Genomic DNA, 11,377 nt, shown 5'->3' on the forward strand with positions numbered 1-11,377 from the left:
CTTCAGAAAACCCATATGATCTGTATCCTCATCTGTGAAACAGTGGCAATAGAAACCGTTATAGAAGGAAGACTTTAAGAAGCCATGAAAACTTACATTCTCAAGGCTTCCTTTAACAGAACTCAACAGCACTGAAGCTTTGAGAAGAACAACTGGAGAAATACAGCATAAAGCATGTAGAAACTCCCTGTCACGAGGCAGTAGGGAGCAAGCCCATCCCCAAAGCACTGATGGGAAAAGGAGTTACCACCCTGCTCACTAACGTCATGTATTAATTACATTTTGCATCTTTCAACTAAGACATTTCACTGGAAGCCATCCTCATGCCATAACTATCTATTATTCACCATTCCTGAAAACCAAGATAACATCAATACCATCATTTCTTTGTCCTCATTTGAAGCCTCTTGGTTTTTCAGGTTTGGAGAAAGAGTGGGGGCGGGTTAACCATATGGAAGACTCAGGAGGATCTCATTCTGATTCTGTGAGTTCATAAAATTTGAAATCCCAGTATACAACACAAACTACATATATTCTAAATTTGAACAGGAACTAGGATTCAGTAAGGATTTTTTACTAGAATAATCAGGTTACACTTTCTTATTATTACTGTCCTCCACCAGGACACTCACTAAAAAGGGATTCAGTGGAAAAGCTAGGCATGCCTGCTGCACATTGAGCTAATTGCAGAAGAAGATGAAGGCAGTTACTGCAGGCAACAAAACCATACAAAGCCTTTTTAACACAGAAAAGAGAAGCTAGAAATACTTTTTGAGGCTTGCTATAGTGTCATCTCAGAACAAACACTAAATATTGAGAATACCTTAATTCTTCTACTAATATACATTGAACTCTTTATGACTTGCTTTGCAAAGCAAGCATGTTGTAAGCCTTCCTCATGCACTGATACCCATACAAAACAGATAAATGCAGTCACACACACACACAACCAGCTTTGAGAGGTGCACAGTAAAAAGCAGCTCAACTTTTCCACAGTGAAGTTACACTGTGATGTCAAATGAAGCAGTGCACAATGAAATGATTAAGATATTGCTCAAGAAGAATTCAAGAGAATTTTCTTGGTGGAGCTCTGACAGAATTCCTTGGAAAAAAAGAAATTGTGAAAACCTGTGAAGATGGAGGAGACAAAAGAACTACGATGAAGTTGTAGACATCTGTGTGTTTCTATTAAAGTTGCTATCCTTCAGTATGATGGAGCATAAAGAAAAAAGAACTCAAAAGACTCATTTGTACTGATAAAGCTTAGAAAAATCTTCACTGAGATTTCACGTGGAAGAAATGCCTCTTGCTTGTATCAGCTTGAAGCACTCAAACATATCTACTGACATCACTTCAGCTATGAGCATGTTAACAATTTAAAGCACTAATATATTTGAAGGGGAAAAAAAGATTCAGAAAACAGAAGGAACAAACCTTCTTCATGAGCTTCTAACCTACCTTCTGAAAGGTATTAGACTCAGCATAAAATCATGAATGTAAATAGCAATCCTTAGAATGAAAGATAAAACAAAATTGTATGAAGAAGTGATCTATCATAGAATCATGGAATGGTTTAAAGATCATCAAGTTCCAACCCCCTGCCATAGGCAGGGACACCTCTCACTAGACTAGGCTGTTCAAGGCACCAACCACAGTAATTCAAAATGTGTTTTGCCTTCAGAATTTACTGACAATTCCCATAACCCAAAATAAAAACTTAGCACTAGAGAAATACATTAATTTTTCTTTCTCTGAAAATAAGGGTATACCCAATACATATCCACGTATCAGGAGACGAACAGATTAGGCCAATGTTTAAGTTGCCCTGTGCTATCAATGTAAAAGACCCCACAAAGGACTACTTCTCCCTGCCCCACTTCTGAACTGATAGGTTTTATTAGCAGAAGAAAAAGAAGAAAGTTGCATTTTAGGCTTTACTAAACCTTTTCCTTAACTTTTTCTGCAAGTTTACACAGTATATTAATACTGCTGCCATTCATAAACCTTCTACCAATTAGGCAATTTACGTCATCTTCCACAAAAACAAGCTGCATCACATGCATTAAAAAATATCTGTCATTGGTAAAGTGCTAAATCCAGAAACTACTGGCATTAGAAAGCATTTTCCTCTTAAAATGAAAAATCAGTTGTGCATTGTAATTATTTCTTTCCTGCCAAGTTTTGCATCCTAACATTTTAGTGAAAATGTGTTAGAATTGTCATGAAGATGAAAGCTGCTAAGGAGAACAAGCTATACACTTAATTCTTTTTATTTAAAATAATTATCATAATGCCTGGATACAAAATTCAAGATCACCTTATATAAAAATTCTAAGAAAACCTTTTTATTTTAGCATGAAATTATGCCCAGGTTGAAAGCAGCAGTACAAACAGAGCCCAAATACCAGCTATGGCCAAAATCCTGACCCTTTAAGTTGTGCTTAATCACGACCAAGCCTGAGCCCCTGCGACACATCTGCTTTCAGCAGTGAGATGGCCAAGATATGCTTCTGCATGATCATAAAGTTTTGGTGCCTTAGGACAAGAGTAGGAAATTGCCAAGTATCATTTCTACAACAAACAAAAGAAGAAAAATACAAGCTATTTCAGATTCAAGCTGTACAAGCAAAAAATATTTTAAGGAGTGCAATAGATCCTCTATAAAAAAAAAAAATTCCTCTCCAGAAGCTTCTTGATGTGCTGGGAATGATAAAGGGAAAGCACTGGTACAAAAATGCTAAAAAATTTATCAGTTAGGATGTGTAGACATACATCTCTTTTTGTTCCAATTAAATCCTCACTGACAAATACAAGGTTTATACTATTTGAAAAGTTAAAACTATTAATTTTGCATACTCGAATCTAATAGCAGACCTCTTGGTCTGGGTATGTTGGGTTTGCATGGCAATGATTTCAATGTTGGGGGGCTACAGGGGTGGCTTCTGTGAGAAGCCACCAGCTTTCCCTAGGTCTGACAAAGACAATGCCAACTGGCTTCAAGATGAACCTACTGCTGGCCATGGCCAAGCCCATCCCTGAGAGTGGCAGTGCCTCTGAGACAACATAGTTAAGAAGGGGGAAAACACACCAACAGAAAGGGCAGCCAGAGGGAGGAGCAAGAAGATGTCAGAGGAACAAACCTGCTGACACCAAGGTCTTTCACACATTGAAACTACCTTATGCCTTTGGCCACAGAATCCAAAAGGCCTCAGTAAAAGCCATGTTACAGAAATTCACAGTGTTTGCTTATAAAAGCAGAACCCCCAACACTGAACCAGTGACAATGGCTGAGGGGACACAAAGCCTGTTCACAGGAATAGAAAATTAGGTCTTTTCACCCTCCACCATATTTCAGCACCTTCCCTCCAGCAGCTTTCACTGCCACCTTCAAATAATTAATCTATTCTTGCAGTTTCTTACTATCATATTCTACAATGCAAAACAAAGTCTAGATAATATTCAAGATTTAAATCTCCTGACACTGACTCAGACGAGGATGTTCCAAGTCATTACAACAGTGGAATCACTATTGTGCAAAACCAGAGGCCACTTTAATCAAAACTGCCTTCAATTAAGTATCCCCTACCTGATCAAACTGAAGATCTTCACCTCTTTGAAGAGATCTGGACAAGAGCTTTTCCTGTAAAAAATAAAATGAAAAGAAACATGATTTTCACAATGTAACTGACTTGTCAAAAATAGATTCGTTCTTTCTCAGTTAAATTACAGACCAAAGAAATAACTTTTAATGGGAATATTTGCATTATTTTTCAGCTAGGACCATTTCCAAAGAAGTGAAGTGTGCATCTAAGGTTAGTTTTTAGCTTAGAAGTAATAATGTTAAAGACTGTCAAATACCTATCAAATTGTAACATGTTCCTGCAAAACGATTTGGTCATAATTAAAGAATTACAAAAACAAAATACTCATGAACTGTAATAGCACTGTAAGAGCAATTCTTACTAGTCACTGGTGAGAGTACCAAATTATACAGTTAGAAGAAATACAATGTCTATAGGTATCTGGAAACTCAGAAAAGGGGAATATACACACAAAAATAAAACCGAAAAACCCCTACACCTACATCCTATGTGCTGGATCTGAGGGTCAATGACTTACAGCAAGCCAAGTGCCACAGTAACAGCTTCAAGGGCATACAGCAAAGCAGTAAGATTTATAAAGACGTGATGAGCATTTTTTGCTATTTAAATCACAGAATCACAGAATTGTAGGGGTTGGAAGGGACCTCAAGAGATCTTTGAGTCCAATTCCCAATTTTACACTTCAAACTATTTTTTTACTTTATCATAAATTAGTTGGGGGGGGGGCAGAAATAGAAAAAGCATTCCAGGTAAGGAGTTAACACCTCCCATTAGCTTGCAGTAAGCAAACACAGAGCTTTCACTAAGCAAGTTAAGTAGCGAACTGGAAGAGCCATTAACTTGCCTGGTGTGGGATGTAAAGGGAGATAGATGTTGGAAGTACCAACAGTCAGGACTGCTCTCAGCAAAGAGAGTGCTCAGCAGTTTAATAAGAGACAACACCCACCCTATCAGGCTGCTGACAGAAAATGCAGAAGTCGCTGCTGTCTGGCACTCACCACGTGCAAGGCTGCCACAGACAGGCTGAGTGTTAAGCAGGTGTAAACAGGGATTGCACGTACCCAGTCCAAGATTCTAACTGGCAGCTTATTTTCTGCTTGCCTTAATTGTAACACTGAAAGCACAAAACATTTTCTGGCATTTTCTGATGTGAGCGCAGCTGGATTTGGTGTGACACAACTACTACAACCTCTGGAAACTTGAATCCAACATTGCTCAGGCAAAAAGCATTTGCCTATTCTGAAAGTATAACTTGAAATAATCCAGGTACCAGTTCACAAACTGGACCATTTTCACCTTCTACAATCCAAAGAAACCCACTTAATTGTCTAGGAAAACCACTCATTTATGGAGACTTCCAGCTTGCCTAAATATAAAAATACTTTTAAAAATTGGGTGTTTTCAGGACAATGCATTCAATACTCCAAAAGTATTCCATTTGTTCATCAGCTGACATATTAGCCAATGTTCCTTCACAGTGTAATGTAAAGCAAGGGGGGGATAGGTTCCAGATACTGGCAAATAAACACTTTGCTGAATTTGACAAATTCATACATTTTTAAGTGTGGAGCCTGCTCAAAATCCGGTTATGAAAATTGACATTTTGCAGCAGATACTAAAAGCTCTAGAGAGCACTTGCAAATCAAAATTCCCTTTCAACTAGTATTCCTCCCTCCCCATTTTTATCAGGAAACATCTACTGTAGGTGAATTTGTGTTATCTGTACCACACATTTAGATACACTGCACAAATAATGGCAACCCTATCTACAAAGCAGAAACATTTGAAAAGTTCCACCCTATATAAACATTGTGTATTGCTGCATATGCTGCAGGAAAATAACCAGAAAAATATTTCCCCAAAAACTGGAGAAGTTACTTTTCTTGCAAGAAAATGGTGAAAATCAGGTTCCCTAAGTCTCCTTATGATCCAGTGCCCTGAGATGTCACGTTTCCACTACGGTGCTGAAAACTTTTATACAGGTGAACAAACACTCGGTTCATTATACCCACTGCATGTGTCTAAAACCAGAAACAGCTAAAGAAAAGAAAACTAGCAAATCAAAGGGATCTGAAATAATCTTTAAGTCTTAAGATGAAATTGAAATCCATGTCAATAAATGGCAAACTATTTTTAAGATCATTCTGAAAGTTTAACTTCCCCCCCCACATTGTATGCTGATTGAGACACTTCTGTACATCAAATGCTGATGTAACTTTTAAGATTTTTAGTATCAGAAAGAATGAAGACCACACAACTTTGTCATCTTCTCTATTATTTTCCTTAGCGTTAAAAATCTTCACTGCTAAAAGGTAAATATCACCTTAGTTAATGTAACACTGACCAAACAAATGTGACATGACCAAATACTTTCTAACCCAGTCACAGGTTTAACAAGGCCTTTGAATTATCTGTACAGCTCTATAATTCATTGTCTTCCAATGTCTTGCTTCATCTCTGCTTTGTCATGGCCCCAGCCATCTCACATGACTTTGAAAAAAATGTCATTAAAAAAACCAGCATAAAGTAAAGGTCTGGAAACTTTCACTGAATTAATTATTTAAGATTTATTTTCCTGGCTTCATGAGGTTCAGAGGCATAGAAATAAGAGGTCTACATTTATCTTTTACAAGCAAAATGAAGAAAAAAACAAAAAACAAAACCCTGAACAAAAAGCCAAACCACCCCAGTACTGAATTAACCAGCGAGCAGTTTGCATCCATTGCGTAAAGCAGAAATGTCAACATATGGCAGGCAGCAGCAATCAGGATGTAGACAGACGTGCGTGTGTTGTGCAAACAACAGCACCTGTGGAAAAAGGTACCACCCGTTGGCCCTTCTCCAGCGTTCACCAGCACCGACCTCGGGTGATTGGCACACCTCAGCAGGGCGCTCGGGTGAACACCATGAAACCACTTGATTCTGTCCTCCAAGCTGCAAGAAATCAGCCAAGTGATGTCATCTCACCTCCCTTAGCCTGGGCGTTGGACGGCACCTGCATCATTGTCCCAGCATCAGACCAGCATATGAGAAAAAAGGCAGTATGCTCAATTTTACAAATTCCAAATGGGCTTAAGAAAGCACCTGGGCAAGGTTTGAAAAAGCACACAGTGCTAGTCTGAGCAACATTTAGTTTCTCCCATGATGGGATGAAATAAGCCTGTTGCCAACACCAGCACAACATTCGTGCTGGTTTTGACTTAGATGTGAGATCCAACTAAAGTTTCATCAGTCTGCAACTTGCCTAGTTAACAGCTTGGTAACTTGGTGGTACCATATTAAACTATCTCTGCTCAAATTCTAACCATCTACGTTGGCACACAGCCTGGCAATACACAAGGTAACTGAATTGATCACTGATCATTTTCACTGCTACAGTTTGTTTGACAATTGAGGAGGGCCCATATTATGCCTCAGAGTCATCCTCACTCAAATGAGGCAAAGTATTGTAAGCTATGCTAAATTGTGCCTGAGCTCTTTTCCTTTAAAACTATGTAGTACTACAAAAGACTTAGAAGAACTGATATTTTTAAAAGGAGGGGAGGTGAAAAACAGTGTCTTAATTTAATTTACTCACTAAAAGGATTATCTTCCTTCCTGTGGATACACATTTATTTTAAGCATTTGCTGATAAGCTCTTTCCATAACTTGGGAAATTCTGCAGCATTAAAGTTTTTCAAGCAGAGAACTCCCAATTAAATCAGTCAAAGAAAACTACTTGTTTACTTCCTGAGAAACCATTTCGTTACTTTTAAAAACCACAAGTCAGTTGCTCCTAGATGAAACTCATACAACTGGCCAAAACAGTACCATCCCTTCACTCCCACGTGCCAGCTTGATCCAAAGCTTGTTGGGTTTTTAAAATGTATTTAGCAATTAATTTTTAATTTGCTTTTCATCCTTCGGTGACATGTTCATCTTCAAGTTTTAGAAAGTGTCTAGCTCCCAACTTTAATTGGTCTGGGTCCAAATTCTCTCCAAACGCTTCATCCAACAGCCTAGCTTCATCTAGCACATTAAAGATTTATCTGACCCTATATATATTCTCCACAAACTTTATTATTTGTAGCTAAGTCATCCCACAAAATCAAATCACTGTAAAATGATAAAAGGCTTTCCTTTCTTCCTGTAAAGCCTTTTCTCCAATCCCAATCAGTGCCGTTCCTGTGCCCCTTCAGCCTTTTGTCTCCTCTTTAAATGTCATGCACCAGAACTGAATATTCACTATTTATATCAAATACTACACACAAAAATAAAACCACTTTAGTGCTTCCTTTCACTCAGGCACTTAGGGACTCTCTGTGCTACACAGGCTCAGGTGGTTTTACTTTCCCGAAGCTTCCAGCACATCTCTTAAATTTCTGGGTTTCTATACAGCCCTTCCTTCCCACCAGCAAGGAATGTTGGCTGTATGTGCAAATTCACATTTGACTGCATTCAAATAATTTGTTTAAAGAAATACAACTTAGCAAATGAACCCAGACAGAACTGTTCAAAAGACTTCCCCAAATGACTACTGGGCAAGTATTTATTTCATATTATCCCCAAAGCCTGGTGTATACACAGCAGAATAACAATTTCAGAATCTTTTAAGAGATCCTGACTAATGTAGATTTCATGCAAACACCACAAAACCTTACCAAACAGAAGACCTGGACTGCATAATTCCATTTGTTTCACAGGCTTTCTAATTTTTAACTTCTTGTTTTAAAATCTGTTAATCATAGAAATAGTTTAACAGGTAACAGTGTGGCAGGGAAAGTATTTATTCAATCTGCTCTATGGACAAGCTTTGCATCACAAGTGGAGCTGGCTCCTTTTCCACACGCAGCATCACCATCCCCACAGCTCTCCTATCACCTCCTAACCACATACCCTTCACTGGTGGGATGTCTCTTTTCCTACTAATGTTCTTGTGCTTTCTTACCAACTCTTCTGGGTGTCCATAAGGAAGCAGAAGTGGGCTTGCACAGTACACACACACACACACACACATATATATACAATGTACACCTAAGGAGGTATGCATAAGGGTTTCCTTTTCCTCAGCCCTCTATCTACCAAGGGTTCGAGTTGAACATGATCCACTCAGATCAAAATATGTTTAGCCCCCTTTTTGTGTTCTGGACTACTGCTTCTAACATTTTTCCTAAAGTTTCAAAACTGGGGTCCAATGAGCTTTTTTCTGTAACAGGGTCATTCACAGCAATAAAAACATTTTTTGCAAGCAGTAGTTACAAAAAGAGGCCTTTTAATTTAGTTGACTTTCTAGTTATTTCAGATTATTTATCTTTTGCTTACAACTAAAATAACTTTAAAATATCAACACTCAAATTCATTGCATACCAAATCTATTTTATATCATTGACCTATTTTGTCCAAGAGGTGGTAATGTAGAGATTACGGCCCCCCACATATATGTAAGGAACTAATAAACTTTAAATTGCATTCAAACAAAATAATTGCATCTATTTAGAAATAACAATTAAATGAGTATTCCTGGCTGAACAACATGGAAAACATCCTCTAGTGCTGCAGCTCTAATGCAAGCATGTCTGTCAATTCTGAAACCAGTAAACCTGTCCTGTACCTGCAGATTAGAAGGAGAAATGGAGACACAATCTTTTGAGCTCGTGCCCCTCCAACCCCAAGGTCAGGCCTACTTTCTCTGAAAGGTGACCAATAAAAGAACTAGCAAATTCTTGTAATGAAGGTGTGAGTCTGTCTCATTTCTTATAAAATTTGAGAGGTATGTAGGAAACAAGTAAGGGCATTATGGGATGGATAAACTTATTTTTTTCTAGCCATTTAATGCTATCTGGAGGAAATGAGACACTCAGAACAATGGTTTACTTGATAGCATGCCCGTAACAAAGCCTAATCTTAACATCATGCCTTGGGCATGCAGAATCATGATTTCCTGTCACTACAGAAATTTTAATTTTTTGTTTAAATTGCAACTATATCCAGTAAACTTGATTTTGTAACAGAATGGCCTTTTTTAAGCTATACAGTAAGCACTTCATGAATCTCCACCAAAATTAAGTATTAGGTGGTTGTGAAGACTATATGCATCATTAGAAGAAAAATTCTGAGAAAAACTGCACTACAAAATATCTTCAATACAAATTTATGATGAGAATTAAATGAGGAAGAAAAGCACAGGGACAAGAACGTTGAGGAACTGAACAAAGCCAGGAACATCAGAAGCTGCATTACCACATGGAAGACATTATTGCTGCATTAAGTTATACCTGTAAAAATAATATTATTTTAGAGAAAGACCTGATCAGACCACAGCTGTAATGCACTGGGGATGTCCTTTACAGGTCATACGTTGAGATTAGGGGGTGCATCTTCATTTCCTACTGAACATAGGATGGTGAATCACTTGTGTGAAAATCCCCAAAGCCCACACCTTAAAGGGATATTAATACTAACTCACAGCATAAGCAAGCAAAAAACAAACAGCCAAACAAACAAAAAGCAAACAAATGAAAAACTCACACAACTAAGTAATATTTACAAGTTGGAAAAAACATCCATCTGTATCTATATCCTGTGGTCGAGATCACCAACAGAACTCTGCATTTTGCCTGAAGTGGCTACTATATTGTTCCAGGTGTGGGTGTCATTACTTAGGAAAACAAACCAAATGCATCTTTTTTTGAAAGTACATTGTCCAAGTATCATTTCAAAGAAACATCAATAGGAAAACCTTTTTCAGTGTTAATGAAGGAACATTTTCTGTTGTCACTGTTGCTTTTGTACCTTTACAGAACTCATGAATACTAAGAGATCTTGTTTCCAGTAACCACTGCACAACAGCTTTAGCAGAAGTCAATAAAACATAATCCAGGTAGCAATCCTGTTTGCAGAAGCATATTTATTCTTGAAGTAATCCCTCTGAAAAGTCAACAATACCTGGTTTGGCTTTTTCCCAGTAACCATGCATATGATAAGGCAGACTATCTTAGAAAAAAAATCAAGACCATTTCAATGGATACAGTGGGGGGAAAAAAAAAAAGGACTCACCAATGGTTCAGCCATTACAACTTCAATTTTCTTTTCAGCTTGAACAGCAAATTCAGCAAAGAGGCTTTTGATGACATACTCGCCAGGCTTAACATCTGGATCAATAGTAAGGTTAGACATGATGATGCCCCTCTTTTCCCAGGTGGAAACAAGGCTTGGAGCAACTCTGCGTTTATTTACTCTGCTGGGTGGTGTGGAGGCTACAGAAAAAAAAAGAAAAATAAAGAACAATAAAGTAAAGCTTCTAAACACAGTGCTTGTCATTTCTTTACATGCTGCTTTTCTCCACTCACAAATCTGAAAGACTTGTTCCTTATTAGAAATACTGTTTAAGTGAACAATATAAATACCATTGGGTATGTTAGCCTCTCTTTGTAAGGATGAGCACTTTCACTCTTACACTGCAACTGTCATATACTAAGTTTACATGCATTTATCCACCTTCATTATTTTTTCTCCCTGAGCACTCAAAGACATTTCTTTACCACCACAGTTGTCACCCAATGTGAACTGCAGATGCAGTTGGCCAATTTTGATGAACTTCCATGGTTTTTGTGTTTCCAACTTGTACACATGCAATTCCTAGTAACTAAATACCATCCACAATTTTTACTCAAACAGTTTTTCACTGTTCAACTCATTCATGAAAATGCCAGTTGCCATGGACACCAACCCTTTGCTACATCACTTCGCATCTTCCTGTGTTTGAATCTCAGCCATTCATATTTTTTTTTATCACT

The 11,377-nt window shown here is 37.9% G+C and overlaps 1 protein-coding gene across 1 annotated transcript in view; it reads right to left on the bottom strand.

Moving 5' to 3' along the window:
• The window catches only part of FRYL (FRY like transcription coactivator), a gene marked incomplete at its 5' end in the record, with an annotated part of 94,051 nt that extends 83,294 nt beyond the window's left edge, over window positions 1-10,757 (bottom strand). Inside the window, 2 exons of the mRNA XM_084266690.1 lie at window positions 3,587-3,640; window positions 10,638-10,757. Coding sequence (XP_084122816.1) covers window positions 3,587-3,640; window positions 10,638-10,757 — 174 coding nt within the window. The remainder of the gene's footprint in view (window positions 1-3,586; window positions 3,641-10,637) is intronic.
• Window positions 10,758-11,377: the final 620 nt, after the last annotated feature.

This window comes from Gallinula chloropus, assembly GCF_964237585.1.
Source record: "Gallinula chloropus genome assembly, chromosome: 7".
Lineage (NCBI taxonomy): Eukaryota > Metazoa > Chordata > Aves > Gruiformes > Rallidae > Gallinula > Gallinula chloropus.